The sequence below is a fragment of the Oryctolagus cuniculus genome, chromosome 3, assembly GCF_964237555.1.
Source record: "Oryctolagus cuniculus chromosome 3, mOryCun1.1, whole genome shotgun sequence".
Lineage (NCBI taxonomy): Eukaryota > Metazoa > Chordata > Mammalia > Lagomorpha > Leporidae > Oryctolagus > Oryctolagus cuniculus.
The window spans coordinates 97,980,923-97,998,465 of record NC_091434.1 but is presented as its reverse complement, the minus strand read 5'-3'; the positions used below and the strand labels follow the sequence as shown (position 1 = coordinate 97,998,465).

At 40.7% G+C, this 17,543-nt stretch overlaps 1 protein-coding gene across 10 annotated transcripts in view; it reads right to left on the bottom strand.

The window, feature by feature from the left end:
• The window catches only part of ZEB2 (zinc finger E-box binding homeobox 2), a 132,546-nt gene that overhangs the window by 45,295 nt on the left and 69,708 nt on the right, over window positions 1-17,543 (bottom strand). The window contains exon 1 of one of the 10 annotated variants that reach the window (XM_070070968.1): window positions 11,928-11,973. The exons of the other annotated variants lie outside the window; for them this stretch is intronic. Coding sequence (XP_069927069.1) covers window positions 11,928-11,958 — 31 coding nt within the window. The 5' untranslated portion in view covers window positions 11,959-11,973. Of the gene's footprint in view, window positions 1-11,927; window positions 11,974-17,543 lie in introns of those variants that run through there. 10 annotated transcript variants of the gene reach the window in all.

Below are 17,543 nucleotides of genomic sequence, written 5' to 3'. Positions count from 1 at the left end.
AAGTTTCATTTTCTCTAAAACTGTATGTGTAATATGGGGTTACCAAAGGGTATAAAGCAGATCCTTAAATTTGCTTTATAGCAAATGGGCCTGGAAAGATATATCTGAATATGCATTACTAAAAGCCTGTATTTAAAAGGCTTCATAGTTTATCTATAATAAGCATTATTTTCACTTCATTGGATTACATTATATGAAATCTTCCTATTCTTCCTTCCAAGCAAACAATACTCTAAATTGTATCACTATGACAATTAATTTTATAGTCAAATGCAAAACAAATAATGGTTTCTCTTTATTGCCTATAGATCTAATTCTTATTTTCAGATTTTTGTATTCTGGTGACAGAATGGTGGCAAACCGTGACATTTTTGTAGTGTCCATACCTGCCGGAAGATTTCAGTATTTGCAAAAATGGCCTATTATAGCATTTAAACATTGCTGATAATTAGCTTGACATTTGAAATACCAGAACTGTTGTTTTGAAGATGCCCTATACAATGTTACCTAACTAACCCCTTTTCCTACTTATATGCTTTCTCTACATTATTCTGTCAGTTGCAGTACAAATAAGATATCAGTTGCTAATGCATGAATATGCAAAAGAACTGATGCAAAGGGGCAATACTTCCTCTTCACCAGAAGCAGAAGTTGTATCGATGTAAAGGAAAATTACATATGCAGATTATAGACAGTTAATTGCTCATAGGACGGTCAATAACGATTTCCCATAACTCCACTCAAGTTAAGTGTGCCAATAAGTCTTTCAACACCATCGTCACACATTCATTAAATACCTAAAATGCACCGAATCCAGAAGAGAGAACCAGGTGTGATGCTCACCTGAGAAAGTTTGCAGTCTATTTGGAGAAAAAACAATTGTAAAAAGGTGGTGCTAGAGGGACAATTGCAGTCAACTCTTCTTCTGTTACCAAGGAGGTAACACAGGCACAGTGAGGTCAAATGAGTTGTTAAAGGCTACAGGGCCAGTTGGTGGCAAAGCCAGCCCCAGAAACCATGTCTTCAGGCTATGACGGAAAACACACAATACTACAAATTCCCAGAGAAGAAGGCAATCTAAATTTAAACTCCACATGTTCAGAGCAAGGGAAGGGAAATCCCTGGGACTTTTTGGGATTTTCATGCCACAAAGTGGAGATTGTTGTTTAATTTTAAATTGTTTTGATGATTGTTACTTTCATGGATCCCCTTAATTTGAGTTATAGAAGCCTACCAATTTGATCAATTACCAGCATCTAACAATACACCCATGTTTCCTGCAATAGTTTGGAAACAATAGAAATAAAGAGGCAGTTCACAGAATTACGAGCTTGAAGAGTTGCCTTCTTCTCCCAGCACCAACATGTAACCAGCTGTGCGGCCCTGGCCCATCACCCAAGGAAACTTGGTACAAATGGGCAAAAATATTAATAATGGATTCCCTGCATACAAGGTTGTCACAGGAGCCTGTGAAAACTGTATGTGCTGTGGCACCTGGTGAAGTATCAAAACACGATGCCAGGTGATGGACTGCTATGAGCACTGAAACAGTAATACCAATGTGACCACAGCAGCAGTGTTTTCTGTATGTCGCTACGTTATGAGGCAGCAATACGCATCAGTCACAATTTTGGTGGTGGTCCCTCGTTTAAATCTCTATTTTCAGAAGTGTCCTCAAGTTGGAGCTCATGATGGGACACAAAAACTTAACTCTTTAACTCAAACATAAGGCAGCCCTCATTTTTTGAAATGTTTCTGTTGGCGCAGGCATTTAGCCTAATGGTTAAGGTGCCCATCCTGGGTCTGATTCCCAGCTCCGACTCCGGACTTGAGCTTCTCACCAGTGCAGACCTGGCAAGACAGTGGTGACGGCTCATGTAATTGGGTTCCTGCCACTTGGGAGACTTGTGTTCCTGGCTCCAGTCCCAGTTTAGCCCTAGCTGTTACAGGCATTTGGGGAGTGAACCAGTAGATGGGAGCTTCCTCTCCTCTCCTCTCTCTCTCTCTCTCTCTCTTTGCCTCTCTTATTAAAAAAGAAAATGGTAAACAAAAATTCTCTGCTGATAATATGCCTTGAAGTTTAAAGGAAGCCCTTTGAAATTGTATGAGTCATTTGGTTTCCTAAGTCTCTTATGCTTAGATGCTTGCAGATCATTTATGCTTGAGTCAGTGAGGTTGCAGACCTTGTTGGGCTGCTTCCTTAGAATGTCTGTGTGCAGTGAGTGCTGGGAGGGCCTTCTAAGACTTCTCACCTGGACCTTAGCCTTGATTCCTCCCTCTTCTTCCCCACAAATTTTGCTTTCTAGGGATGTGCTTCTGAGGACAGGATGTGGCTCTGTTTCAAGAATTTTTATCCAGCGGCTCTTGTTTTTCCAGGGAAGATGGATCATCGACACCCCTTCTTTATCACAGTTAACTTGTTACCTCTGCACTTGGGTGGGTAAAGATCACAGAACTAAATTCAAGGTTCAAATCCTTGTTTAAAAATGGGGGCCCAGTGTCAAGGAAAACAAGGCAAAGACAAATTCCAACAGATTTTCTTCTGCATTTTAGCATGTGCCACTGAAACACTGGAACCTTAATTTCTTGATTTAAAAATGAGAACAACTTCACTATCATTTGGGGATGCAAGATGAATTAATACTAGAAAGAAGGGCCCATGCCAGTTTGAAATATTCAGATAGAATATGCTATCCAGTAGGAAACATGGTTATAAATGAATTAGTATTAACATACTACAGTCAGCCTTTCTACAAAGTAGCTTGGTCACTTTAATTTTTTATCCCAGGAACATTCAAAGGCATTAAACCCGCATTATAAATTAATGAGTTGTAAAATGTCAGCTGATAAAACAAAAGCAGTTTTGAGTATAGGGATAAAAATGTTTCCATTTCAGATTAGCTATGTAAAAAATATGCATATTAAGTGAAATGACAGGGGACTTTCTGCACTGCCATGGTTCCAGTTGAGAGAGGCCAGTTCCAACACTGCCCTAGCTTCCTGGTCCCAGGAGCATCTTGAGAAGATGGCAACAGCTCACCCCTCTGGAATTTCTAGCAGCTTCTCTTGAAACTGAGAGAGGTTTCCAAATTCCAGTGTGGTAATCATTTTTAAAAAGGTGGGAGTGTCAAATTCCCATGAATTTGTGGATACTCTGGATAAGTACCCACTTACAGGTAATAGCATCTGAGTTATATAATTTTCCTTCCCAATCTCTTCCTTAGCATGGAAAATACTAAAATAATTGCAAGTAAAAAAAAAAAAAAAAAAAAAGCAAGGGCCCAACAGCAGATATTGGTGGGAGAATTTGTAACAGTAAATTCAGTTATTGTTCAAGGTCACAATGTTCTAAGTGAAATTTTTGCTTTCCCAAAGATTTGACATCTGTTTGTTTCTTTCCAAAGTAAACATATTCAGGTTTTCCTGTATATCTAGGACTCATAATGGTTTTGATTACCTTACTTAACTCCTCCCAGAGGAAAGTGGTCATTGTATTGATGTTTCAAACACACTTGCTCCCCACCTCTCTTTACTCAGGCAGTTTTTGTAGTTGCAATTTCTATCCTTTAGAAAATTTGTTGCAGCTTCACTTTCTGTCTCTGTCTATAAGATATTTACACGCCAAGGATGTAATACTTAGCTAATCTAGACTCCAGAACACAAGTCAATAATTCCCTCTGATGGCTGAAAATGTTTAACAGCGCCTTCATCAGCAAGTCCAGTGTGATGGAGTGCTGAGGGAGGATCCCCACACAATTGCTATCCACAGATACTTTTTTAAACATTGTGTGTCTATTTGCCAACAATCCCACAATGCTTTATTAAATACATCAAGGGAATATATGTTTCCCAACAATATGTCAAAAGGAAAAAAAAAAGATGTTAGAAGAGTCTCTAATTATTGGAACCCATGATCATTCAATGACTTTCTTTATATCAATCATCACAAAGAAAGTATTAAGAGGCTATACAGAAAAATATGCTCATTATCATGCCTGAAGGATATTCAAGAGGAATCTGAAAATAACTGTAATTTATTTAAGACCTGGAAGTATGAAATAATAAGCTTCCAAGTCATCAAAATTGTTTTGGTATTTTTTATCTGACATGAGGGCAGAGCTTGTCTAACTCTAAGTTTTATAGTAATAAGACCTTGGAAATAAAACCTTGAATCAACGGAATATAAAGAAAGGGGAAATGTGTCCTTGTGTAAACAGATATTGTGGCTATCACCTCCCTCTGAAAAGGTTACACAACTTTCAAAGCCCATAAAAGGTGTAAAGTCAGTTACTACCAGGATACACTGGAATGTTTTATAAAAAAAAAAACACACAAAATAGACAAGCTATAACAATTTTTCCTAATTGTTTTACAATTACCCCAGCTCTAAGCTTCATGTGTAACTGTACATTTTTCTAAAGCATACTCACTGATTGACACTTTTAGCTATGGTGGCCCCACAGAATTGGAACTTCATGCCCCCCAAACCCTCCTCAAGAACTCATACTTTTGAAGTAACAACAGCTTGTCTCTTAAAGAAATATTTTTTTCTGCAAAAGGCTCCATGCTTCCATGAAAAAGGACACTGTGGTTCTAGCCTGTCCATAAAAATAACTGTTTTCAAATATTTGTCAGTCCGACAGACCTGTTTGGGGACTTTCTTGGTTTCTGCAGTTTACTGATGTCAATAATAATTCTTGGATATAAATAATGGTACATAGGGCTGCCGCAATGCTTCTAGCCCATCAGCTGAAATAATGGGAAAGAACAGCTCTTCTGGAGGAAAACAGTTCCCTTTAAGGCAGCATGAGGTGTGCATCACCTTAATAGATCTTAGTTGGGGGTGGGGAGGGCAGTGAAATCATGGAGGGAGAAATAGAGTCCAAGATCCTTCAAAGAGGTGTGGCTCACTATACATAAGGTGGAAAGAGTAGATTTTGCTCTGGTGGGGATTTCATCAGTAGCTTTCTCCTGATCACTATGGCTTAAAGTATTACAAACTTGATCACATGCAGAAATTCTGATCTCCACGAATCTCACCCATAACTCCACAGAAATGCCTGAAAGGAGATTGTGCAGTGGAGTCCCATGCCTCGCACTGCCTTGATCCAATTTATCTCGGAAACCTTAGTGTTTTCTGGCTGCGTCTGGTACCTGAGAAAGGCATCTAAACTTCACTGCGCTACCCAAAGGGTTTCTCTTAACGACTGGCAGGAGATCCCAATCTATGAGACTAATGAAATGATTTACCGTGTAGTATCTTCAAAACCGCAGCTACCCCTCCTCACATAGCAACACCCTTCTTAGGAGCCTGTTTTCCAAAGAGCGTCACTGCACCTCACAATTGACAAAACCAGACAACGGTGAAAGGGACAGTGACATGGCAGACACAAAAGCTCAACACATTATGGCCACTCTAAACAGAGTACAAAAGGAAGGGAGTCAGTGATGTGTAAACCAAACAATGTGAGGGGAAAAATATTGAATAATTTCTGTCATGAGGCACTGACTAAAGCCAGGCTCTAATTGAATTAAACTCCCATTTATTTGCTCAGGCCTAAACAACAGGCTGGGAGGAAGAAAAAAAAAAAAAAAAAACTTAAGGTTTGCTCAACTGTTGTGAGGTACCACCTTTCCTCACCCCTGTATAAATCCACCATCTGTGCTCACAGGCACACATGTTCCCTCTCTCAACAAATGCACGGAGACCCTACCAAGCACAGAAGCCAAAACAGCACAAGGCACACAAAGGCTCCCCAGGCTGCCCCAGGTCTAAAGGAGCAAAAGGGGTAGAAAAGATCTTTTGCTCATTGCCCAGGTGAGACGGCCTGGTGCGTCCTCTCAGCCTCGACACGCGTCAAGTAAAAGAAAGGTTAAAATTAGAAAATTCAATTTATTTGATAATTTCCCAGAATAATTAGAGTTAATATGGGTTAATTAATATGCAAATCTCTCAGCAGATGTTCTGCAGCAGGGCCTGTGTGAGAAAACAGCCTTTGCTTTCTCCTACGTGATTTTGGCTGTCAGTTATTGGGTATAATTACTGTAACTAACCGAATACACACAAAACCTTTGGAATATAAAATTGTTACAGTTCTAGCTCTGCACAAGCTGCTACTTTTCTGCAATAAAAGCGAACAATTTCTTTCAGAAAATAGGAGCCTTTTTGTTCCTTTCTTGATTTAAAAAGAAGAAATGAATCAAGTAAATGGCTTATCTTTTTCTATGCATAATTAGGTCAGTATTATATGAACATTCCAATGAGCAGTGGTACAAACGTACACATAAAATGATAGCTCAAACCACCTGCAAAATCACATAAAATTGTTTTATTCAGAATCTTTTTTTTCCTTCCCCACCAGAACTTTGAAATGCTGAATGTCTTTCTTTCCAACATTGCCAACATTTTCTAAATTCAAAAGGATCCCACAACTTTATTAATTTTTTTTCTCTTCAAAGACACAAAAGAATAAAGTGGCTAAATGTTTTTAAAGGTACATAAAAGGGTGGACTCTTTTGTAAAAGAACTTGTGTGGACTTTTAAACTTTCAAAAATGCTTGCACTTTGAATGGCTACCTATTTATATGTTGGGGCTGTTCACCAGCCTATGAAAGGTACAAAGGTTCAGAAAGCTTGGGCCCCATCCTCCTGAGAGATTGGCTGCTTTGCATATGTCAAACTCATGAATACTTGTAAATGTTGTAATGATTTACTTCACAGGGGTTTGATATATTTTACACTTTCTACAATTGATAGTTTTATTGAAAGTTGTTTCATTCCCATGTATTTGTAAACTTCCAGAAGGGCACTTGATAGGCAGAGAGAAATGTTAGGCCAACTCAATAAATTTAGATTATTTGATGAATACTTGACCCATTTTGTGGAATCATCTCCAGAATAGCTATTCAACCTCACTTCTTACAAGCAGGGTGCAGTGTTTTTTCCCTGACTGATAATATATTTCTTTTAAAAAATGCAATCATCCAACCACCACTAAATATCTATAAAATAATGCTCTTCATCCCATTTTTTAGCTGGAACAACTGAGTCACACACGTGTATGGTCTGCTTTGTCCATGTGTTCTACTTTACTACAGGAGCTGGCCTGGGTGGCAATGGGGGAGGGGAGACACCTTTTACCCTGCCAACTACTAGATGAAATCAATGTCAAGTCTCACCTTACAAAAGTGTCCTGAGGTGTAAATTGGAAACAAGGTCAATGAACTATACAGAATAATGTCACAATACAGAGGTAAGAGAAAGAAAAATGGATGGATCGAAGTCTTAAACCCCACAATGTTTAAATGATGGTGATTAGATGACATGGCTTATGGCTATGTCTTCTTCTAGGCAGATTTCACCCAGACTTTTCCCTTTTTGCCACCCAAACAGCTTGTAACAAATAGCAAGTTTGCTCAAACAGCATGAGCCATGCTTGGAACAATCTAGCTGTCCCTCACAGACACCGCTCTGTGTGGATACGAGTCTTATCCTCAGGCTTACTCCTAAAGTAGTTCAATGACCCCTCTTCCTTTTCCTCTCTGCCCTTCCTTCAGCTTCACTCCTGAATGAGAGAGAGAGAGAGAGAGACTTGGTCCCTTCCTTATTTGCTTCAATTGCTTCTTCCAAGGCGCCAACTCCCCCTTCCTGCCACCTTCTGTTATTTTCAGGCAATGGAATTTGCTAACCTTGGCCACATGGTGGCCTAAGCCTGGCAGTGACAAAAGTCAGTCACAATGAGCTGCTGACTTCATCTTGGTCACCAAAGGGCTTTCATCTTGGACCCACAGGTCAGTTTGGTCACTTCTGTGGGCTTCCTGCCTCACTGGAAAGAGAGGCCAGATCATAGTCTTCCTCCTCATTTTGCTTCAAGGAATAGGATATACAAAAGAAACCACCACACTGGCATTTTCCCCCCAAAAAATAAAAATAAAAAACCTAAATTTTCACTTTCTGAAGTGATGAAGAGACTTCCTCAGACAGGGGAAGATGCCACTGTCTAGGTGTATAGAGATACATCTAGATTTTTTAATCCCCAATTCTTGTGAATACAATTTACTTAGTCCTTCCTAAGTGCTTCAGACATAAGCCACCTTTTTCTCTGCTAGTTTCATTTTACCCATCAAGATTATCTATTGGCTGACAGCTGCAGAATCTGTGACCCACACCCCACAGAAACGGAGCAGTTTGAAAGCAACTTCGAATTTTACCCATTCTTGGGCCAAAGTTATCTTATGCAGTCTTGATAACACATTATCTCACAGAGCAGAATAATACTGCACCAAATGATACTAAGATGTTTAAGACTCCTGCCTTACTGAGAGTTATTATTCAGAAGTTTACACAGTCTGCAAATACTTATCAGAAGTCCTGGGCAAAAGGAACAGAACCTCCGTTTCATTAAGATACAGTGGAATGTTAGAGGTTGGGGCAGATAAAGACTGCTCTTCCAGAGTTCAAAATCTTCCTTGATGGTGGGACCATACTTAAGTTAAAATGGATGTCTCCCGGGGTGAAGACTCAAATATGATGCAAAGTTGTATCTTTTTTTTTAAGTGATATTTTAATGCTATCTATTCTTTTTTATTTATCTAAGAGAGAAAGAAAAAAAGAGAGAGACAGAGAGAGCTTCCATCCACTGTTATTTTTTTTTTTTCCCTAAATGCCCACAAAAACTGGGCTTCAGACAGGCTGAATCCGAGAGTTGGGAACTGAATCTGGGTCTCCCATGTGCATGGTAGGCACCCAACGACTTGAGCTACTATCTGCTGCTTCCCATCGTGTGTGTTAGCAGGAAGCTGGACTGGGGAGCAGAGCCAGGATGAGAATGCAGGCATACCAACAGGATGCAGGCATCCAAAGTGTGTCCTAATTGCTAAGCCAAACTCCCTCCCCAAGACCCAACTTTCTTAATTTTTTTGTGAAAGTCATAGAACATTTACAGATCATTTTGGTATTGAGCCCAAAATGGCCATTACACACACACACACACACACACACACGTAGAAATGCCTTTTAGTGAAGAAGAAAATCCCAATTCAGGCAACACCAAGATATTTAATGAGTCAGAGTTACCCAGAATCTATATAATAAGCTAATGGTATTATTTTCACAATATAAGACACTATAACAGGAAAAGAAAGCTATATATTATAATGCCCACTAAATTGTCAAGCCAAGGTCCACAAATATATTGATAAGACTTACAAGAACAGGAAGTCACTCTTCCCTTATTCATTGAATTTTTTTGCAAAATGATTTAATACCCACTGGGCACCTCATTTACCAGTTCTGCAAAAGGTAAAATATAGATTCACATGATATGTTTTTTCAAAATTTCAAATTGCCTGATAAATTAAAATATATTAAACATATGTTTCACAAAAATATTTTGATTTTTTTGTGACTAATTTACCTTTCCTTACAACGCATGTGTGTTTCAAGACTCTTTAAGGTGCATTTTCCCCATTACTATTTCTCAATCCGTATATCAGTTTAAGTTCTTCTAAAAATCTGTACTTGCTTGTTTTGTGCAGATATATTGCATGGTACAGAAAGCATTTTGGACTACTAAAACACAGTTACACTAGAAATAATGGTAAGATTCTCATGTGTTGTTGAGTTGTTTCATTTTTTGGGCTTTTCAGACTGCGAAATTTATTTTTCAATGATGTGGAATTTACACATGAAACTTTTAAGCAATGCCTTATCAACACAGACATTTTTCAAGGCTTGTATTTTTATCCAAACTAATGTCTTTAGGGGAAAAGACATAGGCTAATAACAACAAGGAAACAAGTATTATAGTTTCAAAATACAGATTATTGTGATGAGAATTAAGAAAAATGTCCTAAAGAATATAGTTTAAGAATAAATCTTAAGAAAGAGAATTGTCTGAAATGGAAAATATGTGGCATTTCTAAATGTTTAGGAAGATTTTAGCTAAAGAATCAGCAAAGTTTTGTAGCTAAAGGGCCATATGCCCTATTTTAATAAAAAGGAATCCATAAAAAATAAATTACTTTCACTAAGTATATGCAAATTCCAATGTAAGCAATCAGTGCAAAATTAATTTTGCCAGAACTGATTAAAAGCATTAATAAATCTATATGCAGTATTGCTTCAATCTGATACTGTAAATTTATTATACTTCCTGTAAGATTAATTATAATGCTACAATAACATATTACGATGCCAGAACATATTACTGTACATTCTGTTAATAACAGTTAAGCGTAACCTGAGTTGTAATTATGGACTGTAACAAAGTAATTTGATAGTGATTGTTTTCTTTAACTGTTAATGCTAGATGGGAAATAAAATGTGTATGTGCTTGTGTTCATTATATTTTTCTCTTTAATACAATACCTAATTAAAATCATGAAACACCACAGCATTTGTTCTCACAGATTCCTTTCACTTTTCGCTCCCTACCAAAACTGTCAGGCTGCCTGAGATAAGGCAAGGTTAAAAACAACAGTTTAAGTTATTCAAGGTTGTTGTGCATTCTTGTCCTGAACTAGAGCAAGCTTTCTTGAAAATGTATTTAAAACACACACACACACACACACACACAGCAGTTTGTACTGCACAGGCCTCATGATCCGAACTCTTCAGATGACATAAACAATTTTGTCCACATTATTCACACATCCCACAACTGAGGAACATCAAACGCTTGTGAGGTCCCAGTGAGAGCAGCCATTCCAGGTAGCAAAACAAAGAAGCTGAAAATCCTTTGCAAAGACTAAAACAAGCCACATAGACACTTTTCTCTGAGGGACTTTTCATCCAAACTTGATACTGTGTTGCCACTCTGAAATTCTGAACCGCACACTGTGGTCCTGAGCTCATATGATCCGGCAGTCAGAAAAGCTCAGACTTGGATGACATGGGATAACTCGTGGCTCTTCCCATGTTGTTGTCCTGTTTCGAAAGCGGAAGCAGCTACGCATACACATAACTTCAAGAACACAAAATCTGAGGCCCCTTAGAATACTATACACAAACTTCGAGTGGCAAACAGGTTTCTGGAGACGCACCAAAAGAAATTATTCAAGTTAAGCTTTTTTTGGATATATTCCTGATTAAGGCTGAACACAATGAAAAAAACAGTGTGAAGCACAATTCTGAATGGCATCTGTGCTTGGAGCTTCAGAGGACTGCTGACTGTCATCAAACTCTGTGTCACCAGCTGGGGGTCGGGGATTTAAAGATGTCAGGGGGACCTGGCCTCTCAGATGGGATCAAGATCAGAAGGAAAGCTGTCCAGGTGATGCCCAGGCCCCTGAACAGGCCTATCTGCACTTTCATTCAAATGATAATGAGTGTGTAAATCACAGCTGTTCCCCCTCATGCCTGTATCCTTGTCACCTGAATAGCATCCCCACCAGGTATCAAATGAGCTACAGGAAATAGGTTTTCTTTTTATCCAACTTCACTCTGAAATGAGAAAATGAGCACCCTGACACGGAAGACCACAAACCAACAGGGGACCTAAGCCCAGATTTCATCCTAATAAAGAATGTTTAATTGTTAGCTGACGGTTCAGCCGGTGAGCAGGAACACTATGGTTTTGATACAAAGGTAGCTCTCCGGCTCCTCACTGCCCAATTCTTGAATAGCCTCAGAAAAGTAGCCTGATAATTAGTAGTCACTGACTTTTTTAATGATCTGATCTCATTCTAATGGCGCAGCCCCAAAATCTCAGGCAAGAGCAGCAATTCTCACCTCTCTGTCTTCTTTTAAGCATCAAAACAAGGGCTGACTGGGTAGAAGCTCTCCTGGAAGCCTGACAGTAAGTAATATTTTGCAATTAAAACATTTGCAAATGTTTAATTGTCTAAAACAACAATGGCAAAACAGAGAAGACCTCTTATTTATACTTTCACATGTAAAGGAAATTTGATGGAAGAATGCATTTCACCTCTGGGTTCATCTTCCTCTGCTTCTATCATTTCTTCCGCTTTTTTTTTTTCCTTTTTTGATCAGAAGCATGAAAGACTGAGTAAGTGTGAATGCTTAGGTACCTGGGGTATGGAAAGGTGGTAATTAGCACAGCGGGATAATTGATGTGTAGATTGCAGTATGAACAAATGCTTTGACTTGTTTGTTCTTCTCACTCTTCCACATTCATTCTCTCTCTCCCCCTCTTGCTCTCCCTATCTCTCTCTTTGAAAACCTAGCCTAGCTAATGAACACCTCACCTGCTTAGTTAAGCGGATTAGGGACATACATCGGTCTAAAGGAAGCACTCCAGCCTTGTAGAAGATGCTCAGGTGGTACCTTTTGCTCTCAGTTGCAAAAAATCTACCTTGCCCTTCCTCCCTCTAGTGCTTCCGCTTCACAACACCCAATAGAGACAGAACAAAGCCACCTAATCATGCACAGAAGAACACGAAGCACCCTCTCTGGTCTTAGGAGGAAACAGAAAGTTTTAGAAATACAAATCCAAACCAGAGAAAATTCCTAAACACCCTTAGCTGAATAGCAAATGCATTGTCATTTCAGGCAGTACTCTTAGGACTTCCCTCTCTGGGGAAATCTCCAAATTCTAACTGATACAAGCCCTGCTGCATCAATGGTCTCGCTGTCTCAGGAAATTGTTAAACTGAACTGTTTAAAAATGAATTTAAAACATATCCTCATACTTGTGCTTTTTCATCGCATTTGTTGCATCATCAACTTTTCGGAGAAGGTAAGATGAGGGGAGACTCCACATACAGCCTGACTTCCCTTCTTCCCTCTTTTCTGGGCTCATTTTCTTGACATTAAGCGCTAACTTTTACACAGTCAAGTTCTAACTTCCATACAGGCCACTGCACATGGGAATTTCAGGTTCCATCCTCCTGTTTTGGAACACACCTACCATGTGACCTACTGGGTGGGCATTAACATTTTCAAGCATACGTAGGATGCTGGCAGTAGATTCTGGGAAGCAACTTCTCCCATTTTTCTAAATAAGCACGATGTCAGGAGCCAAGGGATACTGAGTCATCCCTCCTCTCTCACTTCCCTGCCTTCATTTCCTCCTTCCTTCCTCTCTTTCTGCATCCTCATTTCTCCTTTCCCCCAACAACTTGGCTACTTGGTCAATGGAGAGAAGCAATCCAATTTTGTCTTCAGGACTCTGCTTTTGCAGAACACTATCTTGTGCAAGGCCTGGGCTCGTTAGATATGGATCTGTCCATGCAGTTCCTGGGGTTGTTTACTGTGACAGTAATAGATTTGAGGGCATTTTAATGATGGTTAATCAACCTACTCTCACTTTTTTCTTCTCTTAAAAACTGCCACATATGAGTTTGTTTGATGACTTTATAAATTTAATAATTATGAATTTCAGAAAACTGATTTTAAACTTTGATGGAAGTTGGAGCTCCATGGTGTTTACAAGTTATCATACTTCTTGAAATTTAGGTCACACCCTAAGCTCTTCAGGCCCCTGCTCTGTTTTATATGCAAGCGTTTTCCAGCTGCTATGTACCTGGTCAGCAATCATCTCCACCACACAAATCACAGGGTCTGACTTCATTGGCCTCCGCTGTTTGATATAGTGGTAGCAATGGATACATAACTGGGATAATTCATAGGTAACTGATGAAAGTGGAGAATGTTTACATGACTGGTTCTTATTAATTAACTTATAAAATGCCTTATATTTCTTATGTGTCTAGCATGCCTATATATGTTCTTTTTTTCAGTCACTGGGTCATGTTTATTACCAGCAAATACACTCTTTAGTATTTAATATTACTCTTTATCATATTTCCCAGTTACTCCCATCTTGTTCATTATTCACAACCAGAAGAGAACTTTCCACTAGATGATAACACATTTTGTCACCATTCTCTAGATTCTCTTCCCAATCTACGCTCAATTAAAGATAAACTAATGAGTCATAAAAAAAAATGTGCCATAGCACCAGACCACCTGAGCACACACACGGAGGCTATTTTTTTCCCTTCAAGTATGAGGATCCTGAACTGCTAGCTGAGTAAGGGATTCCAGCTTTCCACTCCCTTTGGACTGCCCATTTGGTCTCCCTAGGGGGCTAACTCCAAAAAGGAAATGCAAAGAAAGGAAAGAACCTGGTGCTAGAAGTAGAGCCGGTCAGCTTTGTGAATGCTCCTCTCCCTCTCACATTTTATTTCCCTGTGGCTTCTGCAGTCAGACTGCTTCAATTGGACCTCTAAAATTATTAATTTGTAAGGTTTGGCAAAACTTTTAACCTGCCTCCTTGGTTAAGCAGGAGATACAGTAACACCTATCCACTCGATGGTTTCTGCAGGGCGGTGGCAAAGCATATGGAGCTTAAGCATAGTAAGTGCTTAATAAATGCCAGGTATGATCATTATTAGGGCAGTTTTTGGTGATGGTGACTTCTGGATAATTCTCCCACATAAAAATTTTGTGACTGAATCCTATGGTAATTTACAGTAGTCATGCTGAGCCAGTAAAATTGTACTCTTACTCTGTTTCTAAGTTGAGTAAAGGGCCATAAAGGCACTGAAAGGTCATGGCATTTATACATGAAATATACAACTTAGGAGTTTTGGGGCACCTGCTGTGAAAAAGGGGACATCCCAGGCACTAATCTAGGTGCTGGGTGGTCACCCTGAAAGGCAGAAGAAGCTAAAGGTTCCTGATGACAAGGGACTTACTGAAAGTTCATGCAGCTAAGTGGTGAAATGGAGTTTTCCATTTTTCAACTGTCTGACCTCAAAACAGAACATCTCTCTGAATGCTGCATCACACTTTTCAAAACCTTGCATGCAAGGTACATGCTAAACGGAGATTTTATGGTTTTTGACATTTATGTTGCACACATTCAAAAGAGATAAAAATAGACTCCATGCTGCTGATATAATTACTAGAGGCTATAAAAGCCATGCAAAAATCTGGAGAGGGGGCGTGGGAATAGTCAGTGGAGAACATAAACAAGGGAGCAGGGACACAAACTGGGACTACATACTGTCCTTACTTCCTTCCCATAACTCCACAAAATCCCACAGAGTTCCACCACCTAAGACCAAGCCTTCATTCTGAACTTGGAAATCTCCCCATCTGCAGGCAGTGGCAATGCCAGCAAGCCACAGGTGGGCACCACATGAGCAGGTGAGAAATGAGACTAGAAAGGGGAGGAAGAGGATTTGGTGCCTCTAAAAGAGCACATCAATCCCAATTATCCTGCTTGGGTGTGCTGCTTATGTCGCACTTAGCTATTTATTTTTTTCAGTCAGGCAGTTTAGGAGAGTTTTAGACATGAGCATCCTTGCCTCTGGAATTCCTGAAAAGAAAAGTGAAGCAGCCTCAGGAAGGGAAACTGGCTCCGCTCACAGCCTGTGTGCACTGGGGTAGGGATGCTGCATTGCACTGAGCTGCCCTAATTGCCCATGGCCTGGCCGACAGCGTCTCAACCTGCAAACCCAGGGAAGTCTGAGAGTGAACTTCTGCACTGCACCTCAGAAGGGAGCAGGCTGTGGAGAAAGCAGGGTCTGGAGGTCTGGGCAGATCCTGAACGCAGAAGACAGGGACAGCTACTCAGGGAAATGTGCTTTGTTATTTCCTTCTGGCCTCCTACTCATTAGGATCCTAATTATTAAAAATGTCAACTGAAATCCATACAAACACTAGCATCCTAAATGACAAGCTAAAAGCAACCACGGCTCCCCCTTCCAGTCCAGCAGCACCCCTCATCCTTACAATCATGCAAACAAGACCCATGAACACCTCACGTAAGTGCATCTTTAAAAACCCAAACCCTTGCTTTTCTTGGAGTTAGCCTGAAAACCAGGCAGAGGGAAGTGGCCAAGATTCAGATCCAATGAGATAAAGAGCAAGGTGAAGTTTATTCTTGAAACTTCGTATCTTCCTTTCCGGAATGGAACCAAGGTGGATGCCTTGACTCAGGGTTGGAGGCTGTTTTAAGAAATGGCCTTGCTTTGGACCATGCATGTGACTGTGTCCTTCAGCAAGCTGTGACCATGAAACCAAATTCATCGTTCTTGAGGGAAAGGACAAAAACTTGGGTGAAATCGTTTGCTAAAGATTACAAAATGAGTCAGGAATACCGTAAGTATTAAAATATGTAGCCCTTAAAATGCCCAGCTGAGTGTGGGATTTATATAATTCAGATTCAGAGGAGTTGCCAAACTGTTGCAAAACTTCAAGAAAGGACAAATTACTTTTGGGTGTTATGGACACATAGGCTTTTTGATTAGACATTTCAAGATGGCGTGTAATAGAGTTATGTACCATGCTATTGTCGCTCCCCCTCTTCATGGAGGAACGACACTAAACCCTGCCTGGGCTTCATATCCGAGTCACGGCACCATTATGTCGCTCCCCCTCTTCATGGAGGAACGACACTAAGCCCTGCCTAGGCTTCATATCCGAGTCACGGCACCATTATGTCGCTCCCCCTCTTCATGGAGGAACGACACTAAACCCTGCCTGGGCTTCATATCCGAGTCACGGCACCACTTGCTGCTCCTCCGCACGCGGAGGAGCCGCACCGGACCGGGCGCTTGTTGTTCCCTTTTTTTACAAGTCCTTTCTATAGTAAAGTAAGAATAAGTAAACAGCAAACTCCCAAAGCAAGAATGAGTAGAGAGAAATGAGAAAGAACGAAGTAACGAACTTCCCCACGAACTTCCCCGCGAACTCTCCAACGCACTCTCCAACCAACCCACACCACCATGCCGTCTCTCTCCTCCTATATAGTCCTCTCCACCAATCCCAACTCGGCTGCCCACACGCCGAGCACGCCGCTCTCCTCCAATCAGGAGCAGCTCCTGCAGCTTGTCAAGTTGGTGAGAGGCAGCTGGGTAGAAGCTGTTTACTTCTCTCCCAGCGCCATATTGTGGGAGAGCAGATGCATAGAATAAGTCTTAATTCCAGTAACTCAGTCTAGTCCGAATTGCTCCCCACATGCTATGTTGTATTGACTGTATCTAATCCAGTGGGAACTATATGCTCATTCTACTTTACAATTTTTTTTTTATTGACAGGCAGAGTGGACAGTGAGAGAGAGACAGAGAGAAAGGTCTTCCTTTGCCATTGGTTCACCCTCCAATGGCCGCCACGGCCAGCGCGCGCTGATCCGATGGCAGGAGCCAGGTGCTTATCCTGGTCTCCCATGCGGGTGCAGGGCCCAAGGACTTGGGCCATCCTCCACTGCACTCCCTGGCCACAGCAGAGAGCTGGCCTGGAAGAGGGGCAACCGGGACAGAATCCAGCTCCCCGCCCGGGACTAGAACCCGGTGTGCCGGCGCCGCAAGGTGGAGGATTAGCCCAGTGAGCCGTGGCGCCAGCCTCTACTTCACAATTTTTAAAACACAGTATCATAAAACGATGTGTGTGGCTTGCTATATTATGTTAGTTATGGCAGGTCAAAGAACAGTGCATTTTGGAAGTTAACACCTGCTTTGGCCAATGGCCCCAGGATCACTGGGAGTGGACAAGGTGTTTTAGAAACTGAGAGTGGGGGAGTTGTGGAACGGAAGAGAAGGAGGAAATGCGGAGAGAAGGACATGCTAAAATA